General features: G+C 41.1%; 1 protein-coding gene across 1 annotated transcript in view; it reads right to left on the bottom strand.

Moving 5' to 3' along the window:
- Positions 1-14553, bottom strand: part of ABCA13 (ATP binding cassette subfamily A member 13) — a 300907-nt gene that overhangs the window by 35580 nt on the left and 250774 nt on the right. Inside the window, exon 59 of the mRNA XM_065398392.1 lies at positions 1752-1902. Within this exon, the coding sequence (XP_065254464.1) occupies positions 1752-1902 (151 nt within the window). The remainder of the gene's footprint in view (positions 1-1751; positions 1903-14553) is intronic.

Consider the following 14553-nt stretch of genomic DNA (forward strand, 5'->3'; position numbering starts at 1 on the left):
TGCTGCTAAGGAGGTGCTCTGTTGGAGGGGTTACAAGAAAAAGGGAACACACACACACACACGTGTGGTAGATGTGTCCAGGAATTAGAAAATTTTGGGAAGAAAGGATTAAAGATTCCTTATGACAAAATGCTCCTTCCTAGAGATCCCCTGACCTGCTTACTTAATGCTCCAGTCAAGGATCTACTTTTAAACAGAACAACACATTCATTTATTTTTTATTGTTAACTAGACTTTGGATTGCACAGTATTATAAAAATGACTCCTCCTCCTATGGAATTGTGGTATAGTCAAATATGAGTACATTTTCCACATCAGGGCACTTCTCCTTAAAACTCCCTGCCTGCAATACTGAGGAGCCTACAGGTATGATTTCAAAAGGTGTCTAAGTGAATTAGGAGCACAATTTCTACTGACTTTCAGTGGGACTTGTGCTCTTCAGTCACTTAGGTACTTTTGAAAATTCCACTCCACGGCTACTATTGTCAACATTTGTGCCTCAGTCTATTATATACGTTGTACCATATGGACAAGTACATTACAAGGATGTATTGCCATCTGTTCTGTTGGACAGAACAGAAAAGGTTAAGAACCATGTTTCACAGCATTTTAAGACTTTGCTGCCTAATTAAATAATCAAGCTTTGATTTCTGCTTTAAGTTACATTTATGACCAAAACATATTTGATGACTTATGTGAGACTTATGAATATTTAACAGCATTCTCTTAAATGAATGTACAGCTCTAAGAGACATGCCAGAAACTGTTCTCTATTAAATGCTACAATAATAGACGGATAGTACAGTTGTGCTAAAAGCTGATCATAAGAGGGGAATTGTCACTGGATAGAGATGACAGGTAATTTTTGCCAGGAGGCTTAATGCAATAACAATTATCTCTTAATATATTTCCCTTAGACCAAGGGGAACAAATCTTTATGTTTGCAGTACTCTGGCCATCTTTAATCCAAAACTAATGAGGTGGGTTGACAACACTGAACAGCTAAGGAAAAGACTGGATGCTGAATTCTAAGTAGCTATCGTAAATGGTGCTTGGCACTGTTTACATGGGGATGCCTTGTTAAGACGGCAAGCTGCATTCTCAGGTCCAGCCAAGCTCTGCTATGCACAGGGCCCAAATAAAGGGGCAAATGTGGCTGTTGCACACTTTACTGCCCAACTTCAATCCTGGAACTACATGAGGGGTTTGCTGTGGCCTCCAGAGCTGCCCTAACTTGGGCCCAGCTGCAATGTCTCCCCAAAGGCCTTCCTTGGAGTTGAGACTCAGCCAGTGCAGCCGTACTCTGACCACACTCCATTCCCCCCACAGGCCTCCTATGCTGGGTGGGGGCTGCAAATTAGTGGTGAAGAGCTGGCTTTGAAGTTATTTTGCTAAGAAGCCGTAATGGTGAAGTGAAAAGTGAAGATGCTATGTACGCAGACTTTTAATTTTAATTCTTTTATGGTTTGTGGGCCAGGCATTGCTCTCACACTGGTGTAATTCTAATAACTTCAGGGAAGTTACTCTTGATGTACACTGGGATGAGAGGAAAATCATGCTACTTTGAAAACTTCAAAGAAATCAATATATTTTGGGGTGGGCAGAGAAGATTCCTTAGGACCAAAACTGTTGAAGACAAATGTCTGATTTAAAAGGTGCGTTTTCCAGTACAAGAAAATGAAACTCGCGTGAATTGTATGGCCCAACCTTGCTCCATCTATTCCTTGCAAAGCTAACTCATGGATAATTACCTTATGGATACATTGTTTTGGAACCCCACGCAGGCTGCAGTAATAATAAAGGTGCTCCCAACCAGTTAGAAGTTCATCCAGGGCATCTTGCTGTGGGCAGTAGCCAATCAGAATCCCTTCAGAGCTAGCAGACAATATATCCATTTCAGATCTATTTAAAAGAAAAGCAAAAGATTTAAACACTTGAGTGTGATATTCCTTAGTACTTTAGCCCTGGTGTTACTGTTTTACAGCCTTAATCCATACAAGAATAAGTATATTCACCTTAGAGTTCTAAGAAGAGGGATGGGAGTAGAATAGGCCCAGCTCCCATCTCTCTCTTCTCATTACTTTCCCTGAGATGAGCCCAGCAGCTCACTGTGCTCTTTCCCCTTCCATTTCTTTCCCCTCTCTAATCCCACAGTCCCGCCAGAAGAGGATCCTCTGGTTCCAGTGAGCTTCCCCATTCTGCAGCTGGTTTAGCTCCCCAGCCAGCAGCTCCAATTGGAGACAGAGCTAATTCTGGGCTCCATGCTATAAAGTATGCACCTGGCCTAGTACAGTCACTTGGAGACACCCATGCTCTGCTGCTTCTCCACGAGGTAGGAAGCAAGCCTCCTGTGCAGGCCTTGGGAAAAGATGTGGTATGTAGTAATTGACTTCATAGGTGTACCTTCCCCCTCCACCTCATTAAACCATCCTCATGAAACTCTTCTTTAATACAGAAGAATGACCAGACCTGAAGATGTAGAACACTTCAGGAACAGCCAGTTTCATAAAGGGTAAGGCTAGTTATGTGCCTTGTCTCAAGCACAGCAGAGTGCTTATACTGACTGATAAGCAGATCCTTCAGTAATTTACAGAGAGAGGTATGGGTGTGTGTATGTGGTGTGTGTGTGTGAAGAAACAAAAACAGAAATATTAAATGCCTAATAGTTTAAATGATGATATCCAGATAAAAATCACACTTGTCACTTATAAATTATCTCCCTCATTTCAGAGTCTTTGGCCTCAGCTTTGTAGCTGTACAACATTACTAGAAACTGCATTCACTGCTAAGAAGCAGGCTTGATTGCAACGGTGTCTCATTACCCATAATGATGCTAAATGTACCCTTATTTATTCCAATACCTAATCCAACATTTGGTGGTGCTGATTTAAATTTACAGAAAATGATTCAGACAACCAGTGCAACTATATAAAAAAGCATCTTGATTTTTGACAGGTCTAAAGTCTGATGAGCTCGGGGCGGGGGGGGGGGGGGGGGAGGTAATAATAAAAAAAAGGCTTTGAGTTACAATATGATATTCTTTTTATTTCCCCATAGTGTTTCTGTGTTGCTATGAAACTGATTAATAAGGTTGAATACACAGGTAATCATTTGGAAATGGAAAAGCAAATGTTCTATGTAGATGGGCTACAAATTCCAAAATTGTAGAAAGCATAAATATGTATCTGCTAATTCTTTACAAAGCTCTCTTGTCTGGGGAGACATTAGTATAAACTGTGTATTTTACATGCTGAACCATAGTATCAAAGTATTTTAAATGCTCTCAAAAGTTAATTTATCATCATACGATGCACCTTGCTGGGGACTCGTTGGAATGGACTTCTTGCTCTTTATATAAAAGATATGTGAGTTTGCATTGAACCAAGAAGTGCATGTGGGGAGCTCTGTTAAACTCTAAAATGTGACACAACAAAATGAAAGTCAGGATTAAACCTCACCATTTGCCTATGGTCAGTTCAAGGGTTGCTCTTTAAAAATATATATATATATATATATATATAAACATTACAGAATTTCTCCCAGCACTATTTCAAGCATATCTAACTCAAATTAAATGGTTTTTTAAAGCCATCTGCACCTTAGGGCATGGATTTACTAATATGGACTATATTAGCATAAATTGGCAGAGGCAGTGGATTCCTTCCATAATGAACTCTGACATGCAGAAATTCTATTTATAGTCAATTCCTTCCTGGGCACCAAAGACATTGTAAGAGATACACAGAGCAACCTCAAATTAAGGCAAACAGAGCAGAGCAATACAAACCTTCCTTTTGGCACAGCTGCTCCTTTTGGAGCACTAAAGTCTTGACTTGAGGCAATATGCAAGGCACATATGTAGGAGACCAAATTAAATGCTGGGGTAATTTTGCTAACTTCTGGAAACTTTCATTAGGGAGGAATTTAGTTTAGTGAGTCCCATTCAGTTACTAGAAACTGGTTCTACCATCCGGGTGGAAAAGATCACCAATGGAAGCAAAATAACAAACAGCGAAAACATTCATTAAGTCTCAGTTTGAGTGACTATGCCTCAATAGGGATGTACTTTAGCTAGTTTTCTATTTTGCTTAGGGCAATAGAACCCATTTAGAGTCCCTGGCTCCACCGATTGTTCAAGACAATATCAGTATCTTGCTTCCAGTTCAGCATAAAGACGTAGAAATACAGGGGGTCCCTATGGTGAAGTATCACTTCCATAAAGGTGGGACACATTGCAAAGGAGTTTGAAATATTTTGCCATGTAGCCTTGCACACTTTTGCCCCGATCATGCAATTAGACCAACTAGTGCAGACCTTGTACTTATGTGGAGTCCTAATGGGTACAAAGGTCCTTGCTAGCAGATCCAATAGCAACATTAGGGCCTTTGTTTTTTTATTGCCTTTAGCTCTTTACACGATAGAAATATGTCATATATGCTTTACAGAGGACAAAAAGCCATTTGAGGTGGTGGGTGTTTGAGACTTTACTGTTATGTATAGTGTGATGCCTGTTCTTCCCCCAGTGCAGTATAAGCAATCTCACTGACTGGGATCTCCAAATCAAAATGACTATGGGATGAGTGCTTTTTAGCTTTGCCCTATGCTTTTGTTGCATGCTGAAAAAACAGATTAATCAAAAAGACAGCTGAGTTTTCAAATGCTCTCCTGACTCAAGGAAGGAAACCACCACTCCCCACTGCTTTAAAATAAATTGACCTCCAAGGAAATCTCTCATCTTTCCATTTTACTTTCATGTGTACAGGAGAAATTAGCATTCCACCTGTTAACATGGTGTTACACCAAAAATCCTCCTCATTATCTGCTGTACTGTAAAGGGTTTTGCATTTAAACCATAATTATTCTTAATTTATATTTTAAAGCTATTAGTTGCATTAATTATATTCTCCTCCTCCTCCCTCAGCACATACACATATAATATGCATGATGTTATTAAGCTAATCCATGTAAATGAGAAAGAGCAGGAAGAGAAAATAAAGTTGATTTTATATATGAAGCAAGATTCTATGATGACAGAGTCCAGGCTCGCTCTGTCTATAGCAATTGGATATATCAATAGACACAGTGTTTCTCAGCATAATACCAAAACAGCCTAAGCTTACAGAACAATTTGCATCTAAATTGCTTTAAAAACATCAATGACCTTTAGTGGTTACCTTTTAAACTTGTCAATAGCTTTAGGTAATACCTTAGAATACTGCATATACTGAAGTAAAGTTAATTATCTAGGCACTCTCTCTAATAAGTATAAGAACAATTAGATAATGCGCCAAATGTTGAGGTAACCTTATCTAAGGCAGAACTAGTAAGACTTAAGGTTGAATGTTGTAATAATAAAATAATTAGACTTAGCTCTTCTATAGCCTTTTCATTCACAGATTGCAAAGTGCTTTACAGAAAAAGGCATTTTTACCCTCATTCTACAGATAGGGAAACTGAGGCATGAAAAACATCACCACACATTGATTCAGTGACTTAACAGAGACTACAGCACAGATGTAAAAGAAGTTTATTGACAAAGGGGTCTAATGCCCTGTTGTCTGACTCTAGTTTTATGCTGGTGGCACTCCACTGATTTCTCCATTTTGTTCAGCAAGATGATGTCATATCTAAATAGACTTAGTTTCTGTCCTTTAACCAAACTGTGAAGATGTCTGGACTTTGATATGGAAAAGAAGCAGAATTCTTATATGAATGCAGCAGCATAGAAGTCACCCACTTTCAAAAACCTCTTCCTCTTTCATACATGTTCATTCAGGAGCCAGGCTGCCACACCCAGGTGGCCTGGGTGCTCACGGTATACTGAACCTTGGATTAGAAGAGCCTTCATCCCAAAGGGAAAGACAACAAGGGTACTCTACAGAGAGATTCAGCAACTCCGCTAAACAAGGCCCTGCAGTACTTGCTACACCTAAAGAAGAATTTATGAATTGATTGGCTGCTGGGCTCAAAATTTCTTTGGCTAGCAGGGAATTGGAGAGAGTACTGAGGAAACCATTGGTTTCTGTGGAATCTGAGCATCTAATATTCAATGCAAGCAAAAAGTCCAGTTTCCTAGGCATTTTAGCCAAAGCAGGAGATACCATTGACAAAGGCTGGTGGTTTCTTCTTCTCTGCCATCTAGAAGATGTAATCTTTATTGCAACAGGACAACTGCCTGCTCTGGGAAACTAACAGGAAAAATAAGAACTCTTCTCTGTGAAGAACTGTTACGCTATACTAATCATAATTGAAAAAGTTGTGGGGGAAGCTCCGTAAAACATCACATATAACACAGGAACAGTGGTCTTTTTCCATTTCCATCTGCTGGCAGGAGAGAATTATACCATTCTCTGAGCTGCCAAAGCAGGGACATTGGGCAACATTTAAGAAAAGACATATAGGTGGGAAACAATTCAATTAACTAATCAGAAGAGGCTGAGAGAAAATCCCTTTTATGGTTGTAAAAACCAGCTTACACAAAGTGAGATTTGCACTGGCACAATGGTTAGCCAATATGCAGCAGTTATCTGGAATGATCCTCAAAGTCCTGTTTGATGTGCAAGCATTGAATGATTACACGAAGGAAAGAGAGACTAAGGGTACGTCTACACTTACCGGAGGGTCCGGCAGCAGGCAATCGATGTTCTGGGATCAATTTATCGCGTCTGGTTTAGACGCGATAAATCGATCCCGGATCGATCCCAGAAGTGCTCGCCGTCGACGCCGGTACTCCAGCTCGGCGAGAGGAGTACGCGGCATCGACGGGGGAGCCTGCTTGCCGCGTCTGGACCCGCGGTAAGTTCGGACTAAGGTACTTCGAATTCAGCTACGTTATTAACGTAGCTGAATTTGCGTACCTTAGTCCGAAGTGGGGGCTTAGTGGGGACCAGGCCTATGTTGCAATTGTTCCTCAGACTTCAAAGGAAAGACAAAAGGGTTAAGAATCAGAAAGCAAATGCCAGCAGTTCAGTCACTCAAAGGGTTGTGGTTCAAAGAGGCAGCTTAGGGTACATGCTGTCTGAGATAGACAAAGGATACTAGAGACTTCAGAGCCTGGTAAGAAATATCCGTAAATGAAATTAACTTCTAACTACAGAAGGCCAGATTCTCAGCTGATGTAAATTAGTGTCATTCCATTGGATTCAATAGACCTGGCTGAAGACCTGGCCCAGACTCTTTCCCCATGGATAGCCAGAAGAGTGCTTCACTTATCTCTTTTCACTCTCCCATGGTTACGTGCCTTCTTCCTTATGCCTGGAATGCCCCCTTTGATGTGGTCTACCATGCCTTAACCTTTTATTTCTCAAATCCCTCCCTAAAAACACTTCCTCTATACATTGTAGAGAAAAATAAATACAATATATATATATATATATAATATATATATATATATTAGTGACTGACACAAAAATCACAGACCTAACATGCTGCATGCTGAACTGCACAGCTCATTTGCACTGTTTTTCATAATACCCCATTTGCATATTGCATACTTATATGGCAGGATCTTTGGGTCTACTAGATAAAGGCCATATTGTGGCCCATCTACTCTGGCCACACAGATGCCTTCAACCACATTTGAGCTCCCTGCTTAAAGCTATTGACAAATTTAAAAGGTAACCACTATACCTCATTGATGTTTTTAAAGCCATTTAGATGGAAGTTGCATGTAAGCATAGGCTGCTGTATTGTTTTGGTATTATGCTGAGAAACACTGTGCCTATTGATGTATCCAATTGCTATAGACAGAGCGAGGCTGGACTCAAAGCCACGTTTCCCTCCCAAGGCTCCACATGCAGCATTGCAGCTTTATATAGGGAATTGAGCAAAAGCGCAATCTAGCCCTAAATAACCAAAGAAAATAAGAACTCCTCATTTATCTGAATATAGTTAGTAATAGAGCTGTGTAGGGAATGGTTTTCCCATCCTGGGAAAAATTTTGAGATTTCTACATTCATACCACATTGGGGTGAAAAATCAAAATCTCAAAAATTTCCCAGGATGGGAAAGTGATTCTCAACACGGCTCTGTTACTAAATATACTCAGATAAATGAATTCTTATTTTCTTGGTTCAGGTCAATTGAAGTGTTTCGTTTAAATAATTTCTAATTGTCTCAATGTTGAGCTTTTAATGATTTAATTCTTTTAAACTAAAAATTAAGTTTCTAAAAGAAATAGCTCAAAAGAGTTTTGAGTTCCCATTGGCCTAAAAGGAGCCTAAAAGCTCAGCTCCTCTGAAAACCCCATTTGCTGTGCTGGAAGACTTGTCTTATTGTTGACACTCATTTACACTTGGATTTTTGCAGCTTTTTTCAGGCAGTACAAGCATAAAGTAAAGGCAGTGATATAATCCAGTACTTGCATTGGTTTCAACAGAGAGATAAATTCCATTAGTCAGTCAAAATGAAATACAAATTTACAAATCACAAAAGTAGTTAGGAACTCCATTGTGCTTATCACTGCACATTTGATTCAGTGCATACTAATACTCAATTAACATTATAAAAAACCCAAGGTTAAAAATATAATTAATGTAACTATAGCTTAGTTATAATTAAAGTAATTATACTGATATACAGTGTTACAACAGCCATCTCAGCCATTATATTGATGCAAATTTATTCTGCTTTTGAAGTAAAGCTATTTGAATTACATTTTTAATTATTTATCAAGCTGAATATCATAACCATGAAAACAGCCCCAGTTCTGGTTGAAAAGAAATACTGTAGTTTCCCCTCTTTGGAGAGGTACCCTCTGGCCTTATGAAGTTCTAATCCAAGATTTTAGATAAAAAATGACTTCTTGTTCAAATATGAATGGGAGTTGCTGTAACAGAGAATCTCTCTATACACTGGAATTCATGGGAGAGAAATTAAATCAGTCATATTAGGAGTGTCAAATGTTAATTACTTTATCCACTGGTTTCAATGGGACATCTTGTGCCCATCCTATCTAATCCTTGTCAATAGGACCCCAATTCAGCAAACCACTTAAACACAGACTTTGCCTTAAGCACAGGCTTAAGTTCATGACTATTCCACAAAGCACTCAGACACAAGTATGTGCTGAGAATTAAGCTTAAGTAGCAGTGAAGTGAGAGCCAAAGAAACTGTCAAGTTCTCTTATGCTGGTCTGTGGCTAATACTTGAAAGTGCTTTGACATCCTCCTGAGGGATCGTTATCTAGCCCTCTTCAGCGGCAGGGGCTGTGTGTCACACAGAGCCCTTGAAGGTAGTTGGGGCAAAGTAAAGAAGGATAACTGAGGTGGAGGGAAGAAGGCAGCTACCCAACATAACATAGGGTACATCTATACTTACCTCCGGGTCTGGCGGTAAGCAATCAATCTTCTGGGATCGATTTATCGCGTCTTGTCTAGACGCGATAAATCGATCCCGGATCGATCCCGGAAGTGCTCGCCGTCGATGCCGGTACTCCTGCTCCGCGAGAGGAGTACGCGGAGTCAACTGGGGAGCCTGCCTGCCGTGTCTGGACCCGCGGTAACTTCAAACTAAGATACTTCGACTTCAGCTACGTGAATAACTACGTTCAGTTATTAACATAGCTGAATTCGACATACCTTAGTTCGAACTTACCGCGGTTCAGACGCGGTCCACACGCGGCAGGCAGGCTCCCCCGTCGACTCCGCGGTACTCCTCTCGCTGAGCTGGAGTACCGCAGTCGACAGCGAGCACTTCCTGGTTCGACTTATCGCGTCCAGACCAGACGCGATAAGTCGAACCCAGAACTTCGATCCCCAGCCGCCGAACTAGCGGCTGGGTGTAGACCAGCCCTTAGTTCGAAGTGGGGGGTTAGTGTGGACCAGACCTAAGAAAATGGTACAGACGTATAGTGCCTATTTGTGTGGCATGGTAGTGATATTTAGTTTCTAACAGCGACATCTAAATGTGAGCACTGTGGTCTCCTTTCTTTTTCTATTTAGACATTCTAGGTAAGTGTGTGCTTTTAAGAGTACGTTATACACAATCTTATTCCTTACAGCATGAGAGTCCAATACCATATTATTGAAAACTGACGGCTATGACATAACAGATATCATTCAAAAATGGGATATGTGGTGAGATTTTCCTAACGTTTTTAAAGTGTCATTATTTATAATATAGGTAAGGACATTTGGGGTTTTTTAATATGATATTTTTTCTGATTGTGTCCTGTATTGCCCCTTTAACTCCCATTGACAGAGGTCAGAAATGTTATAGTATTCCATTGTCCTGGTGTTTCATTTCCACACCTTCCAGAGTGACTGCTTGTGATATTGTTCCTTGGCTTGGGTTAGTATTAGGTTTCAAATAACTCTAACTGGGAGGCATTACCTGTATTCAATAATCGTTTATATAATTTGGATGACTGTGTCACTGCATTATGCCAGTGCTAATGAGGTGCATACAATATGAAAAGGTAAAACTGTTTTTAAGTAGTACATTGCTATTACTGTGTCATGTTTGCTTGTAATTACTGCTACATTTGTATTAGCTCTCTTTCTGGAGCATTTTTATTAAAGTGGTTAATTACAGCTAGAACATGGTAGTAGAACCTTATTATTTGCCTATAGCCTTCATGTCTGAGGAGGAGTACTGAAATAAAAAATGCAATTCTTTGGTGGACTGATTGTGTGCCTTGGACAGAATAAATATGTTTCAGTAGGAAATTCAATAAGGCCTATCACAGTAAATGCACAGGAACCACTTGAAATACACATCTACTTTGGGCTGCATTAAAGAAATAGTATAGTAATAAATATTATGGGACAAATACATCCCTGGGAAGATGCTATTGAAGACCGTGGAATTTCAGGAGGGATTAATTTGGCCCTATTTACTTAAAAACAAATGATTGCTCTGTGGTATCAATAACTCCTTGTATTATTAACTCTGAATGACATTTTAAAATATTATTTACTTTCCACCTTTTAATACATTTTGCCCAATTTGCATAGTGAAATTCTAGAGGTCAATTTTCTCTTTGGTTCTCATGTGCTACACAGTGCTTTTGGTTTTGGGTTTCCAACACTTAAAAATGATTTTCAATGCTTTTTTTTTTTTTAAATACATGAAAAATACTTCCTTTCACATTAAGTTTTTCAAACACAGTCTTGTCTTTAAAAAACAAACAAACAAACAAATTTTAAGATCAAGATTTCCAAATGTGCCTATTGTTTTTGGGTGCCCAACGTGAGACCCCTTAAAGGGGCTTTATTTTCAGAGGGTGGGTGGGTATGAGGCACTTTCTGAAAATAAAGCCCCTTTAAGGTGACTCAAGTCAGCTACTCCAAAATAGAGGTACCCAAAAATCACGAGGTACTTTTGAAAATCTTGTCTTTTGAAAATCTGGGCCTAAACAATGGACCTTTGGTATAAAAGATGGCAGGTCAAATTCAATCCTGGTGTTACAATGACTTCAATGGAAGTACTCCAGGGATGCATTTGGTCATTTCTGACTTTCCTTATTTCAATGTGCATGAATCTATTGCAATGTAAAGGCATGTAGGAAATATTTAATTGTTCAAATGCCTTTTGAGCTGCTTTGGGATTTTTTTTTCAAGTTATGTTTTCCTTTGAGTTATATGAATTAGATTATCAAATATCTGTGCCAATAACTGAACATATATATAGCAGCCCAAGACAGAGAGAAATAAGCAACATCTGACTGTGTAGGAAGGATTCAGCTTCTTTTTTCATGACGTATCCTCTAAATTGTGTACTGTATAGGTATTGACCATTAAAAGTAGCCCTTTGACCTGTTCTTCATGAGTTAAGCCTTCGCTAGATGGTTGTGCTGAAACAGAGGTTTGTAGATCTTCCCAAGAAAAAGATTAAAAAAATTGGAGATACAGGATGTGTGTTCATTTCAACCATCCCCACTGTGGGCAAGATTGTGTCTTTAAGCCACTGCACCCATGTTGTCTATCAGTGGCTGTTCCCAGTGGCATAGAACTTGAAAAGGCTGGCAGCCCGAACTACCACTGCTGCATGGGTGTCCCACCCACAAATATAACTCTGCTGACCTTGAGAGAGGAGTGCAAGGCCAGAGCCCCACTCTGCTTTCTTTTGCAGCAGGAATGCCTGGGCCTTGAACTGCCTTGTGGGTGGTGGTGAGGGAGGGAGGAAAGGGAAAAGAGAAGGCTTCCTGCATGCACTCCAGCCTCCTCTTGTCCCCACACTGGGATAGCCCATATAGCAGCCCAGGGACTATTCATGCACAAATAAAATGCAGACACTTTCCCCCATTTCTTTATACTTGGCACATTTATTCTCAGTAAACTGACCTTTAAACTTACGAGGAAAACAAGATTTCAGAAAGTTACAACTGACTTTCCTGATGTAGGGTTACCATACGTCCGGATTTTCCCGGACATGTCCGGCTTTTTGGTCTTCAAATCCCCGTCCGGGGGGAATTGCCAAAAAGCCGAACATGTCCTGGAAAATACTCCCAGCTTTGTATTGCCGGCATCCCTGCCCCAGTCCCCTGCTTACCTTAGAGCGGCTCCGGCAGGCTGCGAGCTGCAGGCGGATTCACCCCCGGCGGCGGCTGCTGCTGCTCCCCCCAGACACCACAGCTTTGTGTAGCTGAAGAGCCGAGCTGCCCGAGCGCTACCGGCTTCACGGTTTGCCGGGCAGCCCCCAGACCCTGCGCCCCCGGCCGGGCGCTTCCCCTCCTGGCCTCCGGCTGCGCTGGGGAAGCACCCGGCCGGGGCCGCAGGGTCTGGAGGTCTGGGGGCTGCCCGGCAAACAGTGAAGCCGGTAGTGCTCGGGCAGCTGTTTTGCGTGGCTGGGAGGGAGGAGGGGGAATGCGGGGCGCTCAGGGGAGGGGGCGGAGTTGGGGCGGGGACTTTGGGGAAGGGGCGGAGTTGGGGCAGGGCCGGGGAAGGGGCAGGGCCAGGGCCCCGTGGAGTGTCCTCTTTTTTTAATGTTTAAATATGGTAACCCTACCTGATGTAACAAAAACTACTGAGCGCTTGTAGAGTCCTTAGAGGGCCTCTTTCAGTGCACAGCAAATTAGAGGAACAGAAGCCTTTCCATGACTCGGTGAACTTTCAATGTTGTTTTTGCCTCTAAATACTCACATAAATGTGGTAGCTAAAGAGCCGGGATTTGGTCACTGATGTTCCATTTTCAATACATGTTAGCTGAAGCTGCAGTTCAGAAATATCTGGAATTGGGAAATGTTTATGATACTCCCCAAATAGAAAACAGCTACCAAAATAACTAAAAATAGCTGATTTCCTTGTGCTGGCATTTCTTGTTTAGTTTGGTGGTTTGGACTGGGGAGGGAGTTCTATTCATTTTCTTTTTAATCTGGGTGATTTTGGTAATTACATAAAAAAGACTGATAGATCAAAAAGAGAACCAAGTCAAACTAATGCAATACCCCACCATAGGCATTTCTGTTTCCATCTCCTCACTTTCCTGCATTAAATCTTAGCTCAAGTGATACACAGACCATGCCCCCCCCCACCATCTTACTGGCCTTTCAATTTCACCAACAATTCCATCCAATCACATCCCACATCAGTAATTACTAGAAGCAGTGGAGGAAAGCTAGAGTGAAATGGCTGCCTGGGGAAATTCCAAGCGGTGTACATCCAGGGAAGGGAATATGGCTGGAGAATAGGGAATGTGGCCAGACTGCTGCTGTGCTCCAGCAATCCTCGCCTGTCAGAGCATTCTCCCAAAGCTACTCTAAGTGGCTTCTTGGGAAATTATGAGTGCCTCGGGGCACCAGTCATCTTTGTAGGCTGCTACTGTGCACACACTCTCTCTCTCACCAGGCATGAGGATCAGACCCAAAGAGAGGAGAGTGTACATTTTTCAACTGACAACACTACACAGGTCAGCTTGGCTTAGCAGTAGGTGCTAAAGCATGAAGGAAACAGCGAGGGAGAGGGAGAGGGAGAGTGAAAGTGCACGCAGTCATAAATCACTACTAATTTCCTCTTAACACTTGTTCTGGTATTATATCCACTCATTCCCCTAATACAATCTACAAGTGCTGTATAACTGAATCTCTGATTTACGGCTACAACTTCCTCATTACCACCAGCTTGTTCTAATACTGCAGTTTTGAAGACACAGAAATATAAACACATATTTTATACATACAGGATTTCAGACTTTTTCATTTAACCACTCGCATGTCACTACTTATTCTCTTCTTTAAACTATAATGTCCTAATCTTTGCAATCACTCTCCATTTAAAATTCTTTCCACACTTGACTTACAGGGATTTTTGTATTTTTTTAACATTTATTTTTGGGTTGCTTTTTGTGTGTGTGTGTGTGTGTGTGTGTGTGTGTGTGTGTGTGTGTGTGTGTGTGTGTGTGTGTGTGTGTGTGTGTTAACATTTTACATTTAATTTCTTGGGGGGGGGGGGGGACATTGCACATGAAAAGCACCAAAATCAAGGCAATAAGTATACTCAAGGTTAACAAATGTATGTGAGCAGGAACAGTGTCCCCTTGCTATGTAATACCCCTGCTCTTCCTGATCACCTCGGCACTTGATTAATCTGGGGGTTTCCACTAAGCATTTAGAAA

This window comes from Emys orbicularis, chromosome 2 (genome assembly GCF_028017835.1).
Source record: "Emys orbicularis isolate rEmyOrb1 chromosome 2, rEmyOrb1.hap1, whole genome shotgun sequence".
In the NCBI taxonomy this organism is placed as follows: domain Eukaryota; kingdom Metazoa; phylum Chordata; order Testudines; family Emydidae; genus Emys; species Emys orbicularis.